Source organism: Anopheles ziemanni, chromosome 2 (genome assembly GCF_943734765.1).
Source record: "Anopheles ziemanni chromosome 2, idAnoZiCoDA_A2_x.2, whole genome shotgun sequence".
Classification (NCBI taxonomy): domain Eukaryota; kingdom Metazoa; phylum Arthropoda; class Insecta; order Diptera; family Culicidae; genus Anopheles; species Anopheles ziemanni.
Window position 1 is genome coordinate 759148 of NC_080705.1, and position 25980 is coordinate 785127.

Here is a 25980-nt window from a genome sequence, read left to right on the forward strand (position 1 = left end):
GTGTGTAGTGGTTGTAAAATGTCCCAGTTTTAAAATGATTTTCGTTTGCTGCCAATCTCTTTCGCTCATTCCCTTTCTCCTTTCTCTCGTTGTCCTTTTTGTCTAGATTTTTCTGTCTTTGAAATTGTAATTGCCAGGATGACTTTGTGAGTGATATCTTAAGAGTGCATGACCGGATCTGCCACTTCTTACTTCTGGGGGGGATTTGCTTAGATTACAAAATGCTGAACTGAGATATCCTTAAGAGACTCGCTAGTTCATCTTGTCTCTTTCGCTCTCTGGCTCTCTGGCCAACCATCTCTGCTCCATTATCCTTACACTACTACTACTACTACTACTACCACCATGTGGAGGGGTAGGTGCCAAGTTTGCTACGGTAGAACCATTCTTCCGCCACAGGTTTCGCTTTTCTAATAAGGGCTCCCTGTATCCTGCCCGTATCCTTTGGGGAATTTCGCTCCTTCCTCTCTGGCATGTGTAAGGAGAAAGTAGAAGTAGTAGTGCAGTGGGGCATTGAGGTGTATACGATCGTAATGAGTGAGCCATTTGTAGTGTGTATGTGTGTGCTTCCTTTTCCTGTTTTTTGTAATTGGTGGTTTACTTCCCTCTTCTCCACCCTTTACGAGTGCGAGAAGGTGGTTTATGGATGCTGCCTTCTTATTCCCTGCTCTATGTTCGTTTCCATTATGTGATTTTTTTTTCTCGCGTGATCTTCACTGTACTGTCGTCCTGCGTGTTTCGCTTATTTTGTTAGGTTTTCTTCTTCCTTTTTTATAAAATATATACACAAACAAACTTTACAATTGTTTTCCTTGATGCATATACTTATTTGCAGCTCCACTAACACAAATTCAAAATAATAAATCACCTATTACTAATTATTTTGTTTGTTTTCTTTTTTTGTTTTAGTTAGTCTCACTCTCACATACGCACTCTCATTCATTACGCGTCCTCATCGTCCTCCTCTCCCTCGACTTCGTCCCCTTCTTCCTCTTCTTCGTCTGCGAATTAGTAATTTAACCGATTTTTTTTTTTCGTTGTACCGCGTCCGATGAGGGCGAGGAAGGATATAGAAAAAAAAAAGAATAAAATAGGTGGACGAAACCACCATAAATCGTTAGTACGACAATGTTCACCGTGGGTATTGATTTGTATGACATGATAGAATGGTGGTATAATAAATCATCTTGTAGCAAAACATATCAAATTTAGTTATCCTGCATCCTTATCGGATGCAAGATTGATGGGCACGCACACAGAAACGCCGCAATCCTTAAATCGAAGTGACAGAAGACAAGGACACATGGTCTCATGTGTTGAGTAGAATTTGGCGCGAAAACTGTGCTAGTGTTTTCCATCCAAGCATCCTTTTCTTTGAAGCATGGAAGAGTCGATTGCTGGACTTTTAAGCGATTGCAATCATTTTCCAGAGATCTTTTCCGTTTTAAATGCCTTGACGATTAAGCCCCGGAAGTTTATGCAATCGCTTTTCTGAGCGGGAATTTCTCATCTGCTTCGTTTTGCTACCCTTGATTTCATTTTACCACCACCATTTGTTTTCCTTCGGTCTTACCTTCTGCCTCGATGTCCTCTTCGTCGCCGTAGGGAAGGTCGTACTCCTCGTCCTCACCTTCCAGCTCCTCACCCTCATCTTCTACATCCTCTTCCTCCTCACCAGCGCCATTTTCGTCCTTCTTCACTTTTTTCGACTCTGGAGTTTTTTCCTGCAACAGAAAGAAGAGACCATTTGAATTACATTTCCTAGTGATATTCCTAACTGTAACAGCGGTTATCCCAAGGGCAGGAAAGGACTTCTAGAGGGCAACACTCTTCTCCTGACGACATAAGCAAGGAACACATTTTCCCACTATAATAAAACCCAAACCAGAATATACAACTCTCGTTCAATTTTGTCATGAAGCTAAATTGAATTTGAAACAATTATAATTCTATATAAGTTGACTTGTGTACTTGTTTCGTGACGGCATGTCATTTTACAGGCTCGCCAGCTTCGTTGACTTTAATGGCAACTTAATTCAAGGCAAATATAAATTATGAATTATGACATACCTATAAGAGGAAACATCCATAACCTTTTTAACAGTTTACATGAGCACACTGGAGAATTAAAAAAATTAAGCTACATTGGCACCAAGTTGATTTCTCTCACATTTCCAACATAACGCTTCTGTAATTCCACTCTCTTCTATGTTGAGGGTTGTAGGTAGCGAGAGGGGGTAGCGTTGCGAGAAAAAGTTTGTTTACCTTTCCACCAACACACGCACACCGCTTGAGGCAGGTTTTGTGTGGTGATGTTGGTGATTGCAAGTTCCATCACCAACACTTCTTCCTACTGCCGGTGAGTTGAATGAAGCGTGCGTACGTTAGACGTAGCGTGCTTCCTGTAACGGGTATTTTAAAGAGTGGCCCTTCGCATCTTACTAGGAACGCAGCTTTCTTAACGCCTTTGACAATAGACATTATGTAACTGGGTGTTGATAGGACAATGAATCAACAAAAATAAGAAACCATAAAGTGTAGTAAAAACGTTTAACGGTTTTAGCACAAACACACTCGCGCATACGGATGTGTAATAACAACCGGCGTCTGAAGATTCCGTTGTGTTGGTGAAACATAGAACACGCACATTCGCGCATAACGACGCCGTTAGGAACGCATATCGTATACGCACGGTATAATGTGTTCGAGTTGCGGGAGCGGGATTTTCGATCGCATGAGCATTAAACAAGCGTGCTGCTGCTATCGACGCCGTCATCCATGAACATTTCATTTAAATGTTTTAAAGAAAACTTTTACTTTTCAGATCGCCATTTTACAATTCATCAGTCACATACAATACAATTTCTCTTTATGACTCTACAGATTAATTGCAATCATCGTACAGAGTATCATGCGAGAGACACATGTTATCAAAGCATAAAGAGCAACTCTATAATTAGCAAGGTCATTTCCATAATCGTGCACCTGTGGCCAAAACCATATTATGTATTTTTGAGGGCATTTACCAGACTCGTTCGAAAATCTAGGACATGTTGAAAATTCCCCATGCTCTCGGACGTGGAAAAAATTGGCATAATCACAAATTCATCTTAGCTTTTGCCTAGTGCTCTTTTTCTCATGCTCTCTCTCTCTCTATAACCTTACTTTTCTCTAGGGGGAAAAAACGCAAAAAAATGATTCTATTCTCCCAATGGAATCAAAAATAGATCATTGCGACTGCTAGCAGACAAATTTCGACATCAAAACTAAAATCCAAGCACGCATTATGACATTCTGTCCCATCTAGAATTCAAACACCATGTTAACAAAAGTAAGCATGTCTTTCCACAGCATACATAACGAATGTTCTTAACATTTCCAGAAAGTTACAAAAACCTACAGCAATTAAATGTTTCGAATTCTTAAAACCTTCCGCAGTTCATGTTAACGAATTAATTATTCCTACAAAAAGCATACCTTTTCCAAGGAACATATGAAAAGGCGCCATTGAACGGAGTAGCCATACTTCTTTTCCAATTTGATTTAAAATGCTACTTGTGTATGTGTGAGCTATAAACGCTCGCATTTCAGCGCGACTGGGAGAGTGTGCGTGAAAAAGCCGGCCGGTGTGCGATAGTACTATTTTTCAAGAGGAAATGTGTAGCAATTCCTACAACGTTATAATAGTTTCCATTCCCATTCATGCGAATGCTTATGCTGGAATCAGTTTTTGGAACCATAATAGTAGTTGGCTGAAACATGTTCATTCATACATGCCAAGCGAATGGCGCCAAAAAACACCTTTTCAAAACACGCTAATTCACACGCACCTCTTGTTCTTCTTCTTGGCGTAACGACCTCTTGTGTTACTAAGCTCTTTTTTCATATCATTGCCTAAAGCACCTTGCACTCCCGTTTTAAGCTAGTGATTTTAAGATTGTTCATAACCACGGTCGGCTAAATGAACAATTCCAATTTTGATCTGTGAATAACAAAACCGCTCTATTGATACGTTTTTATCGATCGATACAAACTATGTCAACCCGGAATGCACGCAGGACGCTTGGCAATTGAACACACCACAGGTACGCACTCGCACAACCCGGAGGAGGCGCCCCCGACTCATTTGATAAAATATTAATAAAAAAAAAACTACGGTGGGGCGCATAGCACACTGTGACGGGAATCGTTACTAGAGATGATATCCGGTAAGGTAGAAGATGTGCGGTAACAACACCGGCTTGAATTCGCCAACCAACTCAATATGTCCTCGTCCCGACGGCGAACTTGAAGATCAGCTCAGTTTAAGGATGATGGAGGGTTGGGATGGTAAGAATACTCACATCAGCAGGCCGCTTCACTCCTTTCACCTCCTTGGTTTCTGCTTTCTCTTCAGCGGCGGCAACATTCTCAACCTCAACTTCACTGTTTTTGTCTGCAGAACTCATTTTGGTTGGTTTTGGTTGTTGTTGGTGCAGCGGGGGGGGCTTTTTAATTCCTTAGTTAAGTCTGCTTCTAGTACCGGTGGTGCAGGACGCGATGAGATGTGTATATCACTAACAATCGCTTGTGTTGCTGTCAACGAGGCTTCTTTCCTTGCACTGTAAAAGCGGTAAAGCGCGGTCTTGTTCCAGCCTTCGTCTTACGAGTATTACCACACGCTATAACCAACGTACAGTTGATGAATGACGCTCGTACAAACTTATCCTCAGCGTTTAGCGCCTCTTTCTCTCGCTCTCTCTCTCTCTCTTTCTATCCCTTTTGCAACTTCAAGCGTAGCTTGATGCCTTGCTTTTGGCTGTGTAGCTTACAACACGAAGAGATCCCGGAACAACCGCTCAGGACAAACGATGCCAACGCACTGACCGTTCGAATACGACTGTGACGCTGCTCGAGCTTGGCAGAGTGAGGGGCCCGGGCCCCTTTGCATCCCAACAGGGGCATTTCTTTTTCACCTTTAGTGACCCCAGGAGGCCGAATTCGGCCACATTGTTTGTTCGTGAAGATGCATTGCAAAATTCTCTTTCTTTTAAGCTGCCAATTGTGTGGTTTTCAATAAAATTGGAGCTAAATTTTCATTTCCAAGAGGGATGCATGAGTAGAATCTAGGAAAAATTTGTGTTGGCTGCATGAGTGTATGCCTTCGCTTGATGCACGCTTGCTTTGATGCTTCGGTATATACTGTCATGTTGAGTGCTCTGCGAGCATGAGTGCATAGCATGTCGCAGAGCATATATGCTAGACGCTTAGCGGTGGTGAGTCTTGAATGACATGTAGCAAACATGCTTTTCAAAGTGAATTGTTATCCCTTTCCACGAAGTACAGTACTCAACTTCGTCCCGCTATTCGCGGACTCCAATTGAGGTGCGCTTTCACGCAGCTTTGGCGTGGGAATCCATCAATGAAACTGCCAGCGTACGAACAGTTGGAACGTTACAACTATGAATGAAGCAACTAATAGTGGCAAACAGAAGCACGTTATTTGCCTTTGTAGCTACTGCGATAGATAGTAAATGTGTGTTTCTGATTTGTGAATGATGCCAACCTTTTTCAAAAACCCTGTCGTTCAAATGCGTTTAAAAATAACGCATGTTTCAAGTATGAGCATGCGGTATGTGGTAAACATGTTGCAGTTATGAGTTTATAGTAAAAATTTCATCAAGCAGCATTTTGTTTTCAAAGGAATCAAAAAATAAACGAATTATCTTGACATAACCGTTCATACTTGTAGTTTGAAATTTATACCATATCGTTTGGAAAAGGTTGTAACTTCGAAAGAATTTTGCATTTTACGGAGTTTTTTGCGACATATTATTTAACAGTTTTACTTATGTAGTGTAGGTTTCTTTACTTAATTTCAATAAAATGGTTCATCATTTTGAAAAACGAACTTGGTAGCATATTTCAGCATTCAATGCGCTGAAGCTTACAAGTTCTGCTCAAAAAGCTTCGCCATCGAAATTACACGAAAGCTTGAAATTTTGGCTAAAGCTTTTCTAAAAAGTTTAATATTTCAAAACTTCAAATTTCGTCAAAATTATGCAAGAAAAGAACAATTCTCCCAGGATAATTCCAAAATACGATTTTCGAATAAATCATGAATTTGAATGGTTAAGATATACAGTTTAAGCGAATGTTTCCGGGAGGATAATCAACCATACGAGGTTACTACAGTTATAATTTATTTTTCCAATTCAAGCCAAGACAGTTTGCCGGAATAACAAAACTAGAGAGAGGACCAGCATACTGTTTCCGGTATCAAATTTAAGATTCAAAATCTTACTGGAATGACTTTGTTTACCGGAATTGATGCCTAACTGTGCAATCCTAAACATGCTTCTCAGCCAAATGTGTCCAACATTTAAAATAATGATTACGCATCGTTTCGACAGGGAAATCGGGGGTTTTCCTTCACAGGACACGACGTAGGGTTAATCCCCTCGCGTGTTGTGGGTTCGGCCTTGGTCAGGATTCAAACGCATGCCGTCACTGTACCGGTATACCCTCACCGCTATCCGACACTCCCTTCCGTTTGGACATAGTTGGGACTGTTCGAAAATTGCACAATTTCATCACTTTCTTCCCATGCTGCTGCGCATGCATTCTATGCCGCCGACTGTTGGATTTGAAGAAAATTAGAGAGAAAATTAAAAAGCTAACCAACACACAGCCTTCGCACAGGTGGGCAAACGGGAGAGCGATGCATGTGACTCGGGTGTAGATACTACTGACCTACTAAAAAGAAAGTCTCGCGAGTTCGCGCTCCCGCAGCTGTTCGTTGTGGCTCGCGTTGTTCCGCCGTCGGCGGTCCAGTGGCGGTGGGAGATCGCAGAGTGCTACAGAGCAGCGAAGCTCTTCTGTCTTGACATAACTGTCGGCGAGGCCTGACGGTGTTTTCGCGCAGTGGAGCAGCAGTTTGTGGAGCCAGTAGTGCGTCGGATTCAGTTACGGACCGAGAGACCGATTTTCCCGGACGACAATCTTCTGAACGCCGGATCACCAGCGCGCATTTGAACGATATCTCTCCAGCTTGAAACAAAACGTGCAACGAAGCGCACACGTGTCGATAACATGCGTTAGAAATTTCAAAAGTGAACAAGCGTAAAGAAGTACAACAGAAATCTGTCCACCGAAAGAAATGTGAGTTCCAAATCAGAAAGATTAAAAAGAGCAACCTGCATCAAATACCCCCACCCCGGAGGTGGAAAGCAAAAGAAAGGAAAAGGAGAAAGTTTGGCAAAGTGCGTGTGTTTGCTGTTTTTTTCTTGCCTCTTCCGTTTCACGTGTGGTTCCGTCAAGCAACGGTGCTGGCGTTGTTGTTGTTGTTGTGGTGTTGTTGAAACGAGGAGAAAAATGAAAACAGATCATTCGATGCACCGTTCGGATAGACGCAGCGATCGACCCACTGCCCGGGTGACTGTTTGCTGAAGTGCATTTTCCTGTCCAACGGTGGCGGTGTGGTGCGCAGCGGCGCAGCGTGGCGGAAAAAGTCACCCCGGGATCAATGGAGTGTTGCACCTCCAACGGCATAAGAGTTTTTCGCGTCGTGTGGTGCAGCTGAGGAACGAGCTGGGTGTTAATAAATAATTTCACTCATTTACACCGATAAAGGCATCCCCGTACCGAGGGGGGTTCCGGGGACAAACTAACGAGGGCCGCCTAGGCAGTGAACCGCAAAAGGAAGTGCATTCGAACCGGGCACTCGGTGCGTGGTTGTGCGTCGCAGTTAAGCAGGGCAATCCTGGCCGGTTTTTTAAGACCCGATCGTCTGGTTGGGTTTTCTGAAACTGGAATCGAACGGGATCACCTGTATCTTGCCGATGCCGGCCGTAAAGTTGAGCGAAACATCGAGCGGTTATCGACGAGGAAACTGAACTTTAAACTGTGTGGAAAAATCATAACTGAAAAAGCAGTACGACCATCAAGTGTGTGTAGAATCGTTACAAAAGAACGCTTTAACCATGGCACTCTGCGATCGTTCACCATGCGTAAGTATTGTAAACTGTCAATTCAAACGAAAAAAATAATAATAATTGTTTGGCATGAAAACAACACGTGCCAGTATACTTTAGGGCATTAACTAACTGGAAAGTCAAAAATAAACGTGCAAGTAAGCATACAGGAATGAATCACAATTTTTACAATACTGCTTTTCACTCGCTACCGAATAACACTATTTTAATTATCCCCACAACTCGATCAGTTTACGATCACCAACCGAACAGCGGGGAGAGAAAGTGAATCCTGGTCCGTTTCGATTTTGGTCTGTTTTTTTGAATGACCGCATCCCCGAGCGGCATGGACTCCATAATTTGGACCCCTTGTCCGTCGTTGATGTGTGGAAAAATTAAAACAACCCCCGGTTGTGAGACCGCTCTGGTTTGTACAGTTATATTGTCTAAAACTTGAAAAAGAAAACCACTTGAGACGTAAAGGCCACTCACCTCCACTGCAACGGGCTTGATGGGCTGACGGAAGGGGACACGGAAAAGGGTCCCACGGGCTTTGAAGACAGGTTTTTTGTTGACCTTCCGCTGCATGCGGTGCCAGCATAAGGCGACGTCCGGAGGAGCAGTTCCGTCAATTCATCCTCGTCGCCTTCACGTTCGATTTCTACTTTTACTCTCGTTTCCCTCCGATTAGATCGTTCGGGTTGGCGGAAATTGACTTTCGCTTTCTGTGGTCCACTCGTAGCCGCCCCCAAAACACCTCCTTGTTGGAGATTATGATGATGATGATGATTGCTTGGTGGCTCGCGATGTTTGACCTAATGCATCGGTTGTTCGTATGCGTTTGTTGGGAAAGCGCAATCACACAAGGTTGCCCCTGTCTGTCATTCAGCAATTCGGTGCTGTGAAAGTGCAATGTAAGTGGGTATAATCCCACTGAGTCCATGCATCCTTGTGATTCCACCGAGTCCAAGCCGACGAAAAATCCGGCTGTGAAAATGTAAATGATGGGCTCATAAATCGACTTCCTCTTTTCCTGCTGGTGGTGTATCAATTAAAACGCAACATTCGCTACATGCAAACCTAAACCTAGGCACGAAGCGAGCGCTTTTACTCCATGAAGTACGTGTCGGAAATAAACAATATCTTCTGGATGTAGCACCAGGTGCTACAAGGGCGCAACATTATCCGGCGAAAGGTACACAAGGTTAGGCCGGGTGGGGTGTTTTTAGCGGGCACTACGGATACTGCATACAAATGGCGCCGCCAGAAAGCTACAGTCACAAGACAGAGTATGTTGCACTTTCAAGTCTGCACTCCTTTTGGGAAACGCACGAATGAACTACCAGAAGCGTGACCCTAATACGAGGGACCACCTGGATTTGTATAAAATATAGAACACTTTAGGAGGAGTTTTGCAGCGCATATTTGAGCTTTCATATTCAATTTTTTAAACAAACATGAGAAGGTATTACATAAAAATCTCTATGCCCATTAAGACGGTTGACATATTTCCACCTCAGCAAATAATATTACGCATACGTTCCCCCCCTCCCCACCGAAGATGGGATGTCTTTTCTATGATTCACATGAATGGCATTAAAATTAACACATTCGCTGCTTTCCTCCTATCTTCGTGAAGAGTATCGTCGAGTATGACCTAGTTATGTAAAAAGTTTATGATAACGATTTGTTCCTATTCTGTTCGTGGTGCCCGGTTCCAAATGTTTCATATCCGTTCCCCACGTTAACCTTTCACTTTTTGAGCATGTCAGCACCTTATCCTGACCATATTAACACCTAGCGCCAAAAAGCGTCCGTTATAAAGAAAACGAGCGAACTGTAAGAGCGAAATGGTAGGAAAAGTAAAAGTAGTCACCAAGCTGCCAAGACGCCAAGACTTAGGCATGGACTTCGATGCCAGTGTCTTACTGCCACCAGCTGCTATTTCAGTACCAGACTGTCTCCGGTCGAAACTGTGTTATCACGTGATCGCGAGTCATGCCGAAACCAAAAAACTATAGCCAGGTGAAAGTGAAGTCGCGTTGGGAAGACGTTATGCGCCGTACCGGTGCTTGTAGAGTCAGTGGAAGAGGCAGTTTATGGTGATGTCGTACGTTATGTGCACTTTTACTTTTTTGCTAACAAACACTGACACTGAGGAGGAAGATGTTAAGCACGTGGATATGCAAGGTGGTGATAGTAATTTGAATTATTGTTTTCTCCATTTACATTTTCAGTGGCAAACTCGTAGTTTACTGGCTTGGTGTATCCTCTCCAGCGTGGCTCTGATCGTCCTGCTGCCATTGAGCTCGATCGCCGAAAGCTACGGTTACGACTCAGCATCCTCCTGCGATCCAACGAGGGCTTCTCGTCGTGGTCGCTCACAGCTGTTGAAAACAATCCCTTGCGACCTGAGCGTCCAAGCCTATTGCAACCTGCCCGGTTCGGCCTATCCGTGGCATGCGGTTCGCCGTTTCGTGCACGAAAATCAGGGCCTCATGCGACGCATGTACGGTGACGTGAGGCACATATCCGTGCTGAAGGAGGAATTCGAGAATAATGAAATCGAAATCGACGATATCGATCGCGCCACGGAACGATACAGCCGTCCACAGGCCGCCGATGGTCGCGATCGGCGTGTCGATGGTGGCAAGCGAATGAAATACCTGCGACCGTCGGCACCACAGCACTACGACGGATTGGGACACTATTTGCGAGACAAAAGTAACGAGATTCCCCTCAATGAGCCTCACTTTCGACCGGCTCAGCTGAAGACGACCACCACGACGAGGACTGTCACGCCCGCGACAGTGAAAACTACCCTTTCCAGGAGCGAAGTGCCAAGTACAGCCACTGCGACGACTACGACGACGTCAACGACCACGAAACCGATGCCCAGAACCACAAAGGGTGCCCTAACGACGACTTCCCGGAGTACTTCGACAGCGACTACCGTGGAATCTCCACCTCGAACACCATTAACAACAGCATCCGCCGGTCAACCGATAACTTCCACGCAATCACCAGTGAAAAATGAACCCACGGAACTGGAATCCTTCAAGGATGCCAGTGGAACGAAGAATCAAGCTGAGAGTTCATCTAATGCTGGGGTAGATTCCACAACCGAGGGCACCACTACGTTGCTGGTTACAAACAACGTAGCGGAAGATACTTCCAAAGTCCAATTGCTGGAAGGTGAAACGATCGACATGGAAGCATTATCCTCTCTGGCAAAGCTGGAAATGAGTGAAGCGATGCTGACCTCCGCTGAGCCGGAGGAAAAGGACATAGGCGAAGATAAAGTGCTTGGAGGAAAGATTTCTACGACACTCAAACTATCCGCCTCGGTCCCACAACTGGCGGCTAAAAAGCCCGAACCGGATGCTCTCTCCAGTAGTGCGAAGGTCGAGGAGATCCAATCCACGGTAAGCAGCAATTCGCACGATCGGCAGGATTTTGTACCGGCAAGTGAACCGAGTGAGAGTGTCCTAAGCAAAGACATAGAGGAGGGAGATCCCGGCAAAAGTGCGAATAATGTCGCTGCCGAACCGCTTGCCCAAGAAGACTCGGTCGCATCGAGCAGCACCATTCAACCTCAAAAGATACGCTTCGAGAGTATCAAGGGCGGTGCGGCCGGAACACCGGCGGTGAAGAAACCCAACGCCGAAGGTCAACTATTTCAGGATGTAGCCCAAAAGGAGCCGCCTGTCGTTAACGGACGTGGAGTGTAATTATTCTGACGCAACTCGTGACTGTTGGTATAGTATCGATAGTCATCTTTTTTTTTCTCTCTAAACTTTTGCAGTAACGCCTGCCCCGTGAAGGAGGAAGTGGTCGCCCCATTCTGGGCCAACAATACCCGAGGTGAGGTGTTAGCCCTGCTGAACCTGTACCCCTTCGAACAGTATGTACACTGGGAGAAGTGTACGCACGAGCTGAAGCAGATGTACTGCCGCGAGGGATGCCGTTGCGAGCAGCAGTATCGGCTCCATCGGCTGCTGGCCTACGATCCACACAACGAGTGTCGAGGTATTTTCTCCGACTGGTTCCGGTTTCCATCGTGCTGCATTTGCAAGTGCTACGATATGCCGTTCGACTTTCGCGTCACGTCACGCAGCCCTCGCTCGCTGACGAAAGAATCGATCGAGCTGATGGAGGACGAGCTGCAGAATGCTATCTACGAGCATGCGACCGACGAGTGGTACCGACCGAAGGAGCATGACTTTGACTAGACAAAATCGGCGCGTGTTTGTGAACTATTCTCAGTAGATCTTACAAACCCCGCAAAGGCTAGTGATAAAATGTTTTGTTACTTTTATGTCCTACTTTCTTCTTCTAATCGTTTACTTACCACGCCATAGTTCGACTGCAGGCGTTGCTTGCGATAGAATATTATGCTGCATTCGACAATGCTTCGTCCGTCCATTCGTTCATATACACATAACGAATGCAGTCGAGTGTGTATGTATATGTGACTAAGTGTGCGTGTGTGTGAGCTAATAACAATGATAATATAACGCATCATTATTGTTTTGAAAAATTTAATACACGCAGGATTAAAAATAACGCATAGTTGTATCAATTATAGTAATAATATAATAATAATAATAATAAACAATCACTAGTGTATAGTTATCGATCAAATGTAAAGATATATATTTATATAAAGATATATAAATATATAGAATATTCATATATATATATTAATGCTCAGAAGTTTTATATATTTGTGTATGCGGCTAAGTAAGTTGAAAATATTCCATCATTGCCAATTGATTGATTCTGATTTCCTTTTTCCCTCTGCATGCTATAAAATTCTTTAAACATGGTATAATTAATTAACTGCAATGTTAAACATCCCCTAAAGTGTTTCTTTAATGTTGATGTTATTCCTTTTAAATAATATAGCTTTCGACATTCTTCGACAATTGTTAAATTGTCGACAAAATAAGAAGAGATTGGATAATTTCATTTGTTGTGTGATTGTTTGAATCGAACGCAAACAGAATGGCGTCTACTGAGAACGTTAAATTAATGTTTTAAATGAAGTATTGCTGGCTGATGGGATGGTCGCACAATCATTCACAAGCTTGAATCATAACCCTTTCGCTATTTTATTATATTAGCTACATTGGATTCTAACTAAGAGTAAGCTGCCAAAGGAAAGCAAGAAATAATCTATTTTTATAATAAAATATCTTTATCATTCTTCACTGTAACTGACATTTCTTTCGTTACTTTTAAATTATGCGTTCATTAGTTTAGGCCAAGTTAACGTTATAAAATTGTTTATAGTCGGAAGACGCGGGTTGTGTGTGGGAACTCTCGCCCTGGGAGGATGACAAAACCAAAACCGTCCCATCCGTAACTCGTAAGATCGTTTTAAAATTCTAATCGATACTAAATCAGCAAACATCGGAGGTTTGGCTCCATGCACTGTCAATTGGATCGAGTTGTGCGTCTCAATTGTTTATTTTAACAAATGCTTATAGTTTTGTTAAACTAATAAGCGAGACTTTACCATTGTTTTGACTTTTGGAAGACTTAGTAGAACTACTTAAAGTTTCTCTTTATAGTTATTCAGACACATAAAAAAACAAACGCCATAGTTATCGACCATAGATCAACCATTTTTTAGAAATTACGTTGACAACAACAGAAATGGTAGTTTTTTACTTCACTATCAAAAATACTGCTTTCCTCATAGATGCTGTTGTTAAGGAAATTTCGCGGAACAGATAAATGCAACTTTCCATCGCACCTTTTAGGCCTTCTTGTATGTGTAATTTTGTAATATTTGTAGCCAAAATTTTGAGATTCTGTTCTGCAGATTTTACTCTCTACTTTTGTCTATTTGTTCCTCGTTGGGAACGTTCTATTCCGGGTGGAGGCCAAAACATAATGTTAGATAAAAACATATAATTATTGCAATTCCGTATACAATGAATATTGTTATGTAACTCTTTCATCATCATCATCATCATCATCATCATCATCATCATTATAATCTTCTAACAATGTTACACACTTTAGCAATCTTCAATTCTAGGCTCTGTGATGAACTGTAGCACGTATATATTGACTGGATAAACTCTTTGCCAGTGGGATGGAAAGGTATGTTGGTGTGATACAAAAGATCCTAGCTATTCCTCTCCCTTATTGCTTTATCATAACCTGTCCAAGACATATTCCATTCATAATGTAAATATATTGCACAGGGTGTACTCACACTCATTGCCGGCGTTCTGGTTTTCCATGTGTGAAGCGGCTGCCTATTATTTGTTGATAGTTTTGAGGCTGCTATCGCGCCTTCATCCATTATGATTCTCCTTGCTGCATTGGTGTTTTACGCTTACCGTTTTGTTCCTCGCCAACCGATAGTTTGTATGTTATGCCAAACGTTCGTCTTCGTGGGGCAGAAGATAGCTCACGGACGGTCACAACGGTGTTGGTATTGACACCCAGAGTATTTTCTTCTGCTCACTGTCGACGGCTGCTTTGATTTGGGTGCACATGTGCGTAATATTCACGCCAGAGATGACAACTGAAAGAAAATATCGTTGCACAATGAACAACAACCAAGCATACTTTGACCGTTTTGGTTCAGTCTTACTAACCCGAAATAAACTGTCGATACTCGGACTCCATCTTGAGTGTGTGCTCGTACATTTCTTTGGCCGCTTTGGCGGAAATCTTGTCCGTCGAGTAGCGCGAGTCTTTGATCTCTTTAATTTGCTTGGCGGATTTGAAGCGAAGCAGTAACACGATCGGATACACCTGCGCCCTTTGTAATCTCTCCACCGCAGCCATGCTCACATTTAATATGCAATGACATTGCTGGAACAACCAATGGTTTGTATAAACATTTAAATGAACTGAAGTGATGATTTTCCCTGCCGAACCCGCATACCTTATTATCTCGCACTGCTTGCATGCTGGTGTACTCGAAAATGCCATTGCTGCGCATTTTATAATCCGCGATGGTGTTGTTTTGGATCGCCAAGTCCATCTCCTCCTTGGTGCACTTCTTCTGACTTTCCTGCAGGACGGCGAAGTCCTCCGGGAAATCCACGCACAGCTTATCAATCACAAACTCGGACAGCGGGCCAAGAATTATCACCGGCCGGTAGGTATCTACAAAATGATGCAAAACAATCATCGAATCGTTTTTCCGGATGTCGAGTTTTGAAAACTTTGAACTTACATTCCAACCGCTCGACTCGTTGGTAGCTGGCCAAACCGTCGTCGCTAAGCGAGCCTGAGTCAAGGTAAAGGCTAAGATGGGTGTTGCTGAAACTCGCCAGTTCCTTGGAGTCACGTGATGAGCTTCTCTGCGGCTTGATACGCTTGAAGAACGATCTACGTGCAGACGTCGATCCGCGCCGTGTCGTCGTATCGACATCACCGGTGTCTCCCAGCAATCGCAGTTCTTCCTCAACCCTGGGAAAACATAAGTAACGTTATCACAAATGTGTCAAATAACTTGACCTGAAATTTTCCTCTCCTACTTGAGCTTGTTTGGAATGATTCCACACTGTCGCTTGTGGCCGTATTCGTCCAGCTTCCAGGCTCGCCACTTGCCAGGTATTCCACCGAACATGGTGTTATCGACGAAAAGGACTTCGTCCTTGGCGAAAGATAGTTCCGAGTCGCCCTGATCGCAGTTACGATCGAAACCGACTCTAATGTAGAGTGCGTCACCCGGTTTGTCCTTGATTTGATTGAACTCTAGAAGTACAAAAGGCAAGTAGTCATTAGTAGAAGATTCTCCTTTGCAGGAGGAGTAGGTATCCAGTTGAACTTACTTTGAATATTGTACAACACGAGCACCTTCACGTGATCGGCCGGTTTTGCGATCTCCAGTGCCGCATGTTCGGCCGTCGAGCGCCGCATATCGGTACCGTTGAACTCCAGTATCTGATCGCCAACGAGCAAACCGGCCTGATCGGCAATCGAATCCTTCTGCACGCCGTGCACGAAAATTCCATTCGCATTTCCACCGACCAGCGTTATCCCTAGGTTGGAGGTTTTGCGCGTCTCAATGTAGATTTCTCGCGCTTGCTCCTTAAACATGCCACCTCCACCGGTAACGCCCGTGCCCCCTACCCCAACCGAACCTACACCCACCGGTCCATGCTCTTCGTCCTCTTCGTCGTGCAGCTGCGGCTGGTGTTCCAAGCTGTCGCTGAACTCTTTCGCTGCCGAAAGGGCGGAAGGCTTCTTCGGTGCGGCCATCGATCGCTCGACCGTCAGCGCGTTCACGGCCGTCGTGTTGACCGCCGAGTGGATCGACCGGCCCATGGCGCGGGGAGAGTTTTGCGGCGTCGGAGAACCGGACCGGGCAAGATTGTCCTCGCTCGTAGTCAGGTTGTTGTAGACAACCGGATTGTAGAGCACTAGCATGGTGATGGAATTGCCACACTGACGCAGTACGTGCGCGGCCAGTTCGTACGTTGCTTTGCGAAGATTGATGCCGCACACTTCCAGCAGCTGATCACCGATGTGCAGCCCAACCTTGCTCGCCAGACTATTCTCACCTACGTTCGACACAAAAACACCCCCTCCATTGCGTCGGCAGAATATTTTGATTCCGAGCGACATCTCACTCTTATCGATCAGCACGAGACGCAGGGCACCGACATTCGGTTTCGATTGCACCCCGTAATCGTGCAGAGAATTTCTCTTGTTTGAACCGCCGGAAGTTCCACCACCGGATGGGACATGCCCTGGTTTGAGCACCTGTACCTCAAACGTTGGTATCGGGGAAGCCCGCTCCGAACTGCTACAATCGATCGAACCGTTGCTGATCTTTATTCCGCTTCCCCGGCTCGTAACACTCTGGTTCGATGGGATGCGAAACCCAGAACCCTGATGCTGTTGCTGCTGCTGCTGATGATGCTGGTGATGATGGTGATGATGGTGCTGGTGGTGGGTACTGTTGTTGATGAGGTGACTTTTGTTGCGGGGGAATGTGCCACCCTCGTAGCCTCCCGCGTATCCTGCTATAGGCACGTCTTCCTTGGACGATTGTATTTGGCTGTAGCGGTAGGACGAGCTGTAGTCCATAGATGCTCCATGCGTGTGATGTCCGATCGTCGACGAGCCCGTCATCATCGGGTGCACCGACGTTATTCCGACGTCGGTACCCCCTCCACCAACACTCCCTCCCGCCTGGTGATGATTTCCGCGCATATTGTTGAAGGGATGCGAATAGGAGCCAGGAAATATGGTCGCCCCGTACCCGGCGGCCGTGGTTGCTCCGGGGTGAAGCGTGAGCCCAGCACGATTGGAGGACGATCCTCCTCCAACACCACCTCCCCCTCCGCCCCCACCACTACCACCACTCATGGCCATTGTTTGTTTGCGCATATGCGATGACAGTGGAAGAGTGTTCGTGTTTCCAGGCCCAACTCCGCCGACGGTTGAAGATTGTCCTTGATTAACTCCGTTGGGGGTAGCTTGATTGGCGGACCCGGTTTTGCCGCCGCCCGAACCCTGCAGCATTCCCCCACTCATGCCACCGAGAGAGAGCGTTTCGGTGTCGAGACTTTCGGCATCGCTCGAATACTTCGACAGCGTTTTGGATATTTTCGACGGCATGAAAAACTCCGCCGTGGTGGCCGTGTTTTGATCACCACCACCACCACCACCGACGACCCCCTTCAATGAAGGCAGCCCACTACCCGGTGGTCCAGGGTAGTACACTACCGGTGGACTTTTCGAATGCGGTCCGGAGGCGGAATCGATCGAGTGGTTGCTTTTCTGAGACGCCGACAAGGGAATGGGAATAAAGTCGAGTGAGTTCTCCTGCTGCTGATGATGTGATGGCAAAAGAAGCTGCTGCTGCTGTTGCTGTTGCTGCTGTTGATGCTGTTGGAGTTGTTTGCTCATCGCGGATAGGTTCAGGCTGAAACGATGTTTATGCAGATTCAAGCCGGCCCCATCGTGATGGCGGTCGTCGTAAGTGGACGAGCGCGGAAACGGAACACCCCTGCTGCTTGACTGCTTGCCTGCCATAGTGTTTGCCCCAGAAACAACCGTTGGATCGTCATACTTCGACGCTAGTAGACGGTTGATGTCCAATGGCATAACTGGATTAGAATTTCGCTTGCTCGAGGTCGGAAGCGTTCCTTGACCTCCACCGCTGGTGCCCGGGCCGGGTGTCAAAACACCTCCACCACCCCCAACATTATTACCGACATTGCCTCCTCCACCGGGTATTCCCTTCGGGGGCAACGGGATGCTGATTGGCGCGGGTTGAAAATTAGTTGGAATAGTGTTTGCTTCGTTCATCGCAGCGGAAAAGTAGTTATTATTGTCCAAGTCACCACCACTGGGGATCGTCAAACGGGGTCGTTCCTTCTTCGTCCGGTGCACGATTGTGCCCGGGTGATTCTCGTTGATGTGAATCGTCATGTTCACCCGCGGCCACGTCCCACGCGGTATCTCCGCCTGATGATGAGCGTCGGTCTTGTTGCGGCGTTTAGTGCGTTTCCCGTCCCGCGACTGCTCATCACTGTCTAGGACTGAGTCGAGGACCGCGATCGCGTCGTGCTCCTGACTGCCACCCGGTGTATCCTTACTGTGGTTGCTGATTGCCATTTTATCCTTAATCTTTTGAATAAACTCGGTCAACTTCGAGGCCGACTTGGTCGACGAAGGAGTGCTTGCAGCTACCGAATTCGGCGTACTGGAAGACGGATGATACGAGGACGGCATCGGGGAGGGCAAAAAGTGATTGTTGCTATCAAACTCCAAGCTCAGACGTGGATTCATCAGCATTGCGTTAACGCTGCTAGCCGCGGTCGTATTGGGCTGACTACCAAACGTCGTCGACAACGAGATATCCGTCTGCGTACAGCTCGTTGTGTTGCGGATGTGCTTCAGCCGGGGCTGGTAAAAGCTGGCATAGCTCGCGTGGCTCTCCGGCATCTCTTTGATAACGATCAGATTCAGACAACTGTTGCGCATATCGTTGATGTACGCGTGCACTTCATTGATGTTTTCCACGCGTTCCATAGGCTTATTGTTGATGGACAAAATGCGATCCCCCACGGCCAATCGACCATCCTTCGCTGCAATCGAGCTCGGCTCAAGCTTCGCTATGTAAAGCCCCAGCTCCAGGCAAAGCCCATGGTTACGGTTCGTGCTGGTGAAGGGAATTTGCACAGGTAGCAAACGCTTCGTCGGCCGCTTCACCGTAATAATGCACTGCGGAACGCTGCTGCGGATCGTGCGATAGATCATCCGGCGCGAAAAGGTGCTACAGTCGTGGTTGTTTATCTGGCAGAGTATGTCGTTCGGTTTCAGCTTGCCGGCAAATATGGAATCGTGCTCAACGGCTGCCACGTACGGGCCGCAGAGATTCTTTGAGTTGCTGTGGCTGTCACTAGCGTAGCTGTGATCCAAATCTCCACTGATCGTCAGGCCCCAGTCGGATGAATTACTCAGCAATGGGGAGGTGTCGATTTCGACGAGCTCTACATCGAACTGTTGTAACGATTCCAGGTTGTAGATTGAGCTGAAGCTGCTGTAGTGCGAGTTTCGCTGGCTGCTACTATTGTTTACCGAGGCCATCGATGCGTTCGGGGTACTGGGCGTGCAGCCACCTCCGTTCGCTTGCAGCTGGTTGTTGTTCGAAGCACTCTGGGTCTGACCACCGGCACCGGAGTTGTTGTTAATACTGTCGCGAATCAGCTGCTCCAACTGATCCGTTAGTAGTTCAATCTTTTTGTGTGCATCGTCCTTATCGCGAATCGCCGCCAGCAGCTTTGAGGTGGCCGTATCGCGTTCCTTGCGTATTTCATCGCACAGATTCCTTACACTATCCCGCTCCTGCACAATTTTTTCACGCTCCGAAATAGCCCAATCCCGTCGCTGCTTGGCCACCTCCGTGTCGTGCACGGCTTTGGCGATCTCTGCCTTCGCCTTATCGAGGGCTTTCTTCAATCGCTCGATTTCCTGATTGGCCGACTCGAGGCTTTCCGAAACAATCCCAAACTTATCCTTACTCTCCGACAGTTCCTTGCTCCAGTTGCTCTCATTCGACAACTGCTGGTACTCCTGGTGGCTCTTGAGCACCTCAATCTTCTCCTTCAGTGACGCGCATTCCTTCAGCTTTCCCTGCACCTCACGTTCGAGCGCTTCATTTTTGTCGTATAGTTTCTGGTTTTCCTTCAGGACACTTCCACGCTCCGACAGTACCGTCTCGAGCTCATGCTCGGTCGCTTTTAGCAATTCCTTGTATTTGTTGCGCTCTTTCTTCAGCTCCTCGCAGAGCTTGATGCAGTGTGAAGGATCTTTCGCAATTTCTTCATACCGAAGTCTGAGTGTGTCATACTTTTGCTTCAAGGCGCTGTACTCGTGATATGTACTGTTGAAGAAGTCTCCCTTCCCGTCGAGTTCCTTTTTCAGCAGTTGGAAGTCATGCTCTAGCCGCTGCTTTTCGCTCGAAACGGTCTTCAGCTGGGACAAGACGTCTCGATACTTAGTCTTGAGATACTCAAACTGCAAGAGATGCTCGTACTCCGGTGCGCTTCCATTCGAGCTGGAAAAGCCCGAGAAGATGTTATGACCTAAAACAGAGAAATGGAGGGAGTGATTTTTAGTGAATTATTTTTAATTTTTTTTTTTTTTTTTCATGTAACACCTACCTCCGTCATCGCTGTTATTTTCGCTTGATGCCATCGCAATGCGTTGTAATGGTTCAGGTACCCAAGATCAATATTTAATACATACTTGTTTCTCATTTAATCTTAACTATTCCACCTGAAAAGAGCAAAAGCGTTAATTAAGAAATGTATTTTAACAGATTAACAGATTTGTCGCAAACACCATAAGTTGTACGCAAATAAATATCTATAAAGCCACTTTGAAATACAATGAAAAATAACTAACTGGAAGGTGAAGTGTGGTTTTCTCCGCTTGAGTGAGTTTTGCACCATGTAATGATGAAAGGCGGAAAAGGTAGACCACTCATAATCTTAGCTATAATATATGTTCCAACCAGCTAAAGTTTCACAAAGCATCAGCCAAATATATATATTGCGAGATACTATAGTAGTTCTATCACTTCACCGTCTGTTTTTACTCCAACAGTGCAGCTGTGAACATCGAAAGTAAGATCGTATGATCGTGTATCCAAGATGCAATTCAATCGAGTTACCATAGAGAAACCTGTGAGATCTTTTATGTTTAGAAAAGACAACGAAAATGTCTGAAAATTCTGAAAAATTAAACTACCCACGGATTAACAATCATGTACGTGACACAACTCCCGCAGATTCCTATCATACTTTTCTGTCCGGAATGATTTGTCACTTGCTGGGAGAAAACATCGATCACGGTACTGTACCACCGAATACAAATGGACTAAGCAGGAAGATGCTGTACCGGTCCGTGTATTAACAGTTTTTGGAGGAAATTTCATACTGTAAACCGCAAGCAATGTAACTTATCTCAGCTATCCACCTTTAAATTGATATTCATATATGCCGCAAAAAGTGTTCACTTACTCGATTCTTATTGAATCCTCGACTGCCGCGAATCCTATTTTTTGTTTCATGCAGTGCACAATAATGCTTAGCTGGCAATCAATTTCTTTGGGGGCTGCTGCTAATAACACTTTCGACGCGGATCCCCCGTCGGGAGAAAATCACTGTTCACCAGCATTGTTTCGTCACTCGCTCACGAAAATATTACACACAACACGCAATACCGTTTACAACATGCAAATACCCAGCTGTTTGCTAGTCTTTCGATAGCTAAATGTTTATTTTAGGTACCAGTTTCGTTCTCGAGGGGAGGTGTCTCATCCTCGCAGTCATCTCGCGGTGACCGAATACGACAAATCTTTCAACATACAGTACGTACCAAGGCTACACTGACTTAGGTTCAGTAGAGTGAACTATATGGACATTTCATGTGCAATATTGAATTGGATGATATTATGACATTTCTATAAGTTTACTGACAGCACTACTGGTATTCCCAATAAGTAAAAAGGGATTCGCAATTGGCTGCTAAAAGTGCAATAAGTATGGCCGTAAAAGTATACAAAAAACTCATCTTTTGAATGCATTTGTAAAAACTGATTAGATTTTCGATTACTTCGTTTACGTTTTTGCTTCATGAAAGTAAGGATTTTAGTGATGCAGTTTTCAACGAATCGTAAATAAGCAACAAATTTACACACTTTTGGTAAATTTCTTCGAAATACTACTTTGTGCTACACCTTATGACATACAATATCCTTGAATATGGCAAACAAGGGAAGGAGCTGTCAATGAAATCAAACAGATGCTGACGTGCATCTTTAGGGTGATATTCTGATGGCATGGATGACAAACTTGATCGTGATCTTGAGATGATCGGTTAAAATAAAAATTTCTGTAATAATCGTGATATCAAAGAATGCCATTTCCATTTCGGAAATTAACTCTATGCTTGGCTCTTGTCGAAAAAAATCCTTCCCACTATTTTTTTTAAATATTCGGAGACTTTCATAGGGAAATATGAATGATTGCGATCAACCACTGTTTTACTATTTTTAATTTAATTATATTTGTTTTGACGCGTAGTGATTCTCTACTACAGCTTCCGCACGTTTCGTTTAAATATAAAAATTATTTTCTTCTCCACTTTCTTCCGCAGTAGCAGTCGACCGCTCCTTTGCCGGTTAACATTTCTTGTTTGATTTGTCTTCTCTAATTTTAGAAGGCATTTCTTCGAAAAGACCAACAAAGCAGTGGATCCGTTATCCGCAGAAATTGTTTCCGTAGCCTGTTACAATTCAATCTACCACGAACTAAACTATAAAAAATATACCATTGGAAGCGAGCTAGGTTTGGCGATAAAAAAAAGAATCGACACGTTAGAAAATGTTAGAAGACAAAAAAAAATGAAAAAAAAAAAAGATATTATAACAACAAGTTTCATTCAATAAGGACCCATTGATCGATGCGTTGTACCTCTCTACATTTGTAACGTAAGGAGTATATGGATCGAAGCAAGCGATTGGTCAGAATAACGCATAAAGGATAAAGGCCAGAGCTCCGCCGGGAAAGGTAAAAGATAAATCGCTGCACGGCCGGACCGTTTCAATCGATATTTGCCAGCTTTAGCTTTTCCAATTACCGACGGTGGTAGTATGTATGCACGCAGCCAACCCTTTTTATATTCTGAATTATTCCTGTCAGTTGAGCTGGGCACTTGACGAATATTGTGCGACCAATGAATTGAACTAGGCTGGTGAGCAACAATACTGTTTCATGGGGCGATGTTCTGCTGTGCTGCAAACAAACATGGTAATGAAAGCATCAAACGCTGTAACGTACACGGTTATTCCTTATAGCTGGTTATTACTCGGAACTAACTTCTTGTTATATCTGGCTACCTAAAAAAAGATGTGATTTCGTGTTTCGATGGAGTACTAATATGCGCAAGAAAAAACATAAAATGTTACGATGCCGATGATTCGATGAAGGCGATGATGGTGTCGGCCGATGGTGATGGTGTGCTGCTGGTAGAGTAGCGGGCGGAGAATAACACGATTTAACAGCTCAGTTCTCGCTTTTGCCAGTTCGCCGCAATAGTGCAGCTGCCAAATCTTTCTTCAGCGTGGCCTGTTGGTTCGTATCGGCCAGCGATTGAATACTCCGCAGCCCATTGACGATGTCCTTCGTTTTGCCGAAGTAAATCTCGTTCAGCGTATTTCTTATCTTATTCTCCATATCTTCGACGATTCGCCCGATGTTGGCAATATGCGGACTGGATTCGCTCACAGGAGCATCTTGCTCAATCTGAAACGAAACAATAAAGTATTGCCGTCAAATATCGATTCCTTCAAAGCATACAACACTACCGTATATCAACTGCTGTTGTTTTCCTTTCCTATGATATTGCACAAGCATGAAAAATGTATAAATCCTAACCTGGGTAATTAAAATCCACCAAAGTGAAAGCGATCACGATCACGCTTAATGAATAAACAACAGAGTTCGTATGAGCGATACGACAACAGCAGAAACTGTGTTGCTTCGTTTGTGGCCCAGCTTCGCCACAAGAAAACTACCGACGTTTCGTGCACCAGAAGCCCGCAATGATTCGTCGAATTAATTGCTGATTGGCTGCGTTGTAAGAAACCTATCTTGTACCGAGTTCATTCACACGGGGATGGTACGGTTTAAAATTATCCTATTGCGATCGTCACAAGCGCCGATAAAACGAGGGCAAAACAGTGCGTCACATCTTCCACCACGCACATACACCCCGCCTCCAATCGGTTCAACAGTTTGATCACCTACCTGTCTGGTAAGGCTTCCTCCCAGGTTGATCGTTCCGGATCCCTGTTTGTTTGTCTGGAGCCACAGCATGGCGGTAGATGTTAGCTTGTAGTGAGCCGTTCGACCCGAACTCTTTTCCTGTACCTCAACCACATGAATCGAGTCCCAGCAACCCTTCGTTTTCTGGGTGCCCTCGCCAGCCTTTTTGATCAGAATTACACCGGCGAAACCGTGATCTAGATCCCACAGGTAAGCCGACGATACCCCTCCCTCGTAATACATCTCCCGGTACTGGTCGAAGGCGAGGTTGGCTTCGACCTCCAGCTTGCGCAGCCGCTCCGATGGCATCGAACCATCCTCCAACGGGGGGTCGTAGGTGTTGGACCAAGGCGAGCGGTACGAGTCACCGTCGCGATTGTAATCGCACAGCAAGTAATCCTTTCCCGTTTCCTTATCCTTTGCGATTTTCAACGGCTGATCGACGGATGTTAGCAGGTCCTCGCACAGGGCTGGCGCCAGGTCGATCAGATCGATCAAATTCTTTTCGATCTGTTGAGGAGGAAGGCGCCGCATCAGATCCAGCGCGCAATCCATTTGTTGTTCCGTCTACGGAAAATGGGAGTTCCAATTGGAAAATACAGAAATTAGACAAACACATTATCGAATGGCAAGATCGAGTGGGTTTTGGATTTTGGAGCTGTTTCGATATCTATCCGAGATTCGCTTACCCTCCATTCGCGATTGCGCCCCACCCTGCGCCCTTACTCACCATACTGTATGCGTCACTTCCGTATCACAGACTCTGCCGAGATGATGATTAGCCAAGTACACACAAGCAGGCTCACACAAACACACACGCACTTTCACACCAACAATCACACAAACACAAACGCAGAGGTACGCAATAGAACTCGAGTACAGGTACGATCTAATAAAAGTTGTGGTGCAGCAAGTGCAAGCTATTTACGACGGTCTGCTCGACGGTGGGAATGTGTGTACGATGTGTCAACACTCGCAAAGGATCCCGCTGGGCTCGTTTATTTGCACTACGTTTTCCGCCGATCGTTTGTTGCCGCTATTGCTTTACGACACCAGCGTATTTTCTAGTTGTAGTACTTCGCTTCCGCCTGTGCTCTATGTCACTGAGCCCGATAATATACCAGAGCCACGATAAAGGAAAAAGGAAAATAAAGAAATATTTTGACGTGACTAATGACCACGAAGACCACAACGACGACTACGCGATTATCATTCGCCCCGTTTTGTCGTTGTCAGATTTTTCGTTCCAAACTGGCTCAACTAACCTGTCCTCGTTTCTTTTCGCGATAAATGCGGTTCGGTTTTGACTTGGAAACGCGCAAGAAAACGTTTCACCGAGTGTACAGGCCGTTTTTCTTGCGTTTCTGCAAAATACGTACTTTTCTCTCTACTCTTCCTCACACTCAAGATCGCTGGATACAAGGTCCAGTCATAAGCGGTCCCGTTATGATGAAGAAGTAGGTTTTCAAAACTTACTGTCAAACTCAAAATTTGTATGCACAAAAACTTTTCCTATTGATAACACTGGAACAAGAATACTTTTTAAACATATGTTTCGTTGTAGTAAGCTGAAACTTATTCAAAAATATCCCCAATATGGGCTGTAAAATATGTTTGACGAAACCGAAATTTGACAACTGTTTGCTGGTTGCTCAACCTTGATGTGCCTTACTGACGTTGGGCAAAACCAGGATTTGTTGTACTTC

The 25980-nt window shown here is 45.1% G+C and overlaps 4 protein-coding genes across 4 annotated transcripts; 1 reads left to right on the forward strand and 3 right to left on the reverse strand.

Moving 5' to 3' along the window:
* Positions 1-480: 480 nt before the first annotated feature.
* LOC131283051 (bacchus) lies at positions 481-4873 on the reverse strand. The gene is made up of 3 exons (XM_058312610.1): positions 4344-4873; positions 1574-1724; positions 481-1001 (listed from the first exon to the last, which is right to left on the reverse strand). The coding sequence occupies exons 1-3, from the start codon at positions 4446-4448 to the stop codon at positions 943-945; spliced, it is 315 nt and encodes a 104-aa protein (XP_058168593.1). The 5' UTR covers positions 4449-4873; the 3' UTR covers positions 481-942.
* A 3088-nt stretch (positions 4874-7961) lies between these two features.
* On the forward strand, positions 7962-12184 carry LOC131282242 (protein spaetzle 4). The gene is made up of 3 exons (XM_058311652.1): positions 7962-7988; positions 10190-11679; positions 11758-12184. Exons 1-3 carry the CDS (start codon positions 7962-7964, stop codon positions 12182-12184), a joined length of 1944 nt encoding a protein of 647 aa, XP_058167635.1.
* A 1751-nt stretch (positions 12185-13935) lies between these two features.
* Positions 13936-21613, reverse strand: LOC131282240 (disks large homolog 5). Its single transcript, XM_058311651.1, has 8 exons — positions 21467-21613; positions 20606-20720; positions 15758-20527; positions 15461-15680; positions 15157-15392; positions 14863-15086; positions 14570-14789; positions 13936-14496 (listed from the first exon to the last, which is right to left on the reverse strand). The coding sequence occupies exons 2-8, from the start codon at positions 20637-20639 to the stop codon at positions 14390-14392; spliced, it is 5811 nt and encodes a 1936-aa protein (XP_058167634.1). The 5' UTR covers positions 20640-20720; positions 21467-21613; the 3' UTR covers positions 13936-14389.
* Positions 21614-23026: 1413 nt separating this feature from the next.
* Positions 23027-25646, reverse strand: LOC131293803 (F-actin-capping protein subunit beta). The gene is made up of 3 exons (XM_058321864.1): positions 25005-25646; positions 24257-24841; positions 23027-23752 (listed from the first exon to the last, which is right to left on the reverse strand). The coding sequence occupies exons 1-3, from the start codon at positions 25005-25007 to the stop codon at positions 23513-23515; spliced, it is 828 nt and encodes a 275-aa protein (XP_058177847.1). The 5' UTR covers positions 25008-25646; the 3' UTR covers positions 23027-23512.
* Between the last annotated feature and the right edge of the window lie 334 nt (positions 25647-25980).

Coding starts and splice junctions, on each gene's coding strand:
- LOC131282240 (XM_058311651.1), bottom strand. CDS start 20,639: ATGGCATCAAGCGAAAATAACAGCGATGACGGAG. Junction 15,087..15,156: donor ACGAGTCGAGCGGTTGGAAT/GTAAGTTCAAAG, acceptor ATCATTTTGTAG/ATACCTACCGGCCGGTGATA. Junction 14,497..14,569: donor GTATCGACAGTTTATTTCGG/GTTAGTAAGACT, acceptor ATTTTCTTTCAG/TTGTCATCTCTGGCGTGAAT.
- LOC131282242 (XM_058311652.1), top strand. CDS start 7,962: ATGGCACTCTGCGATCGTTCACCATGC. Junction 7,989..10,189: donor TCTGCGATCGTTCACCATGC/GTAAGTATTGTA, acceptor TTACATTTTCAG/TGGCAAACTCGTAGTTTACT. Junction 11,680..11,757: donor GTCGTTAACGGACGTGGAGT/GTAATTATTCTG, acceptor AAACTTTTGCAG/TAACGCCTGCCCCGTGAAGG.
- LOC131293803 (XM_058321864.1), bottom strand. Junction 23,753..24,256: donor GAGGAAGCCTTACCAGACAG/GTAGGTGATCAA, acceptor GTTTCGTTTCAG/ATTGAGCAAGATGCTCCTGT.
- LOC131283051 (XM_058312610.1), bottom strand. CDS start 4,448: ATGAGTTCTGCAGACAAAAACAGTGAAGTTGAGGTTGAGAATGTTGCC. Junction 1,725..4,343: donor GAGTGAAGCGGCCTGCTGAT/GTGAGTATTCTT, acceptor TTTCTGTTGCAG/GAAAAAACTCCAGAGTCGAA. Junction 1,002..1,573: donor AGAGGACATCGAGGCAGAAG/GTAAGACCGAAG, acceptor ACTAATTCGCAG/ACGAAGAAGAGGAAGAAGGG.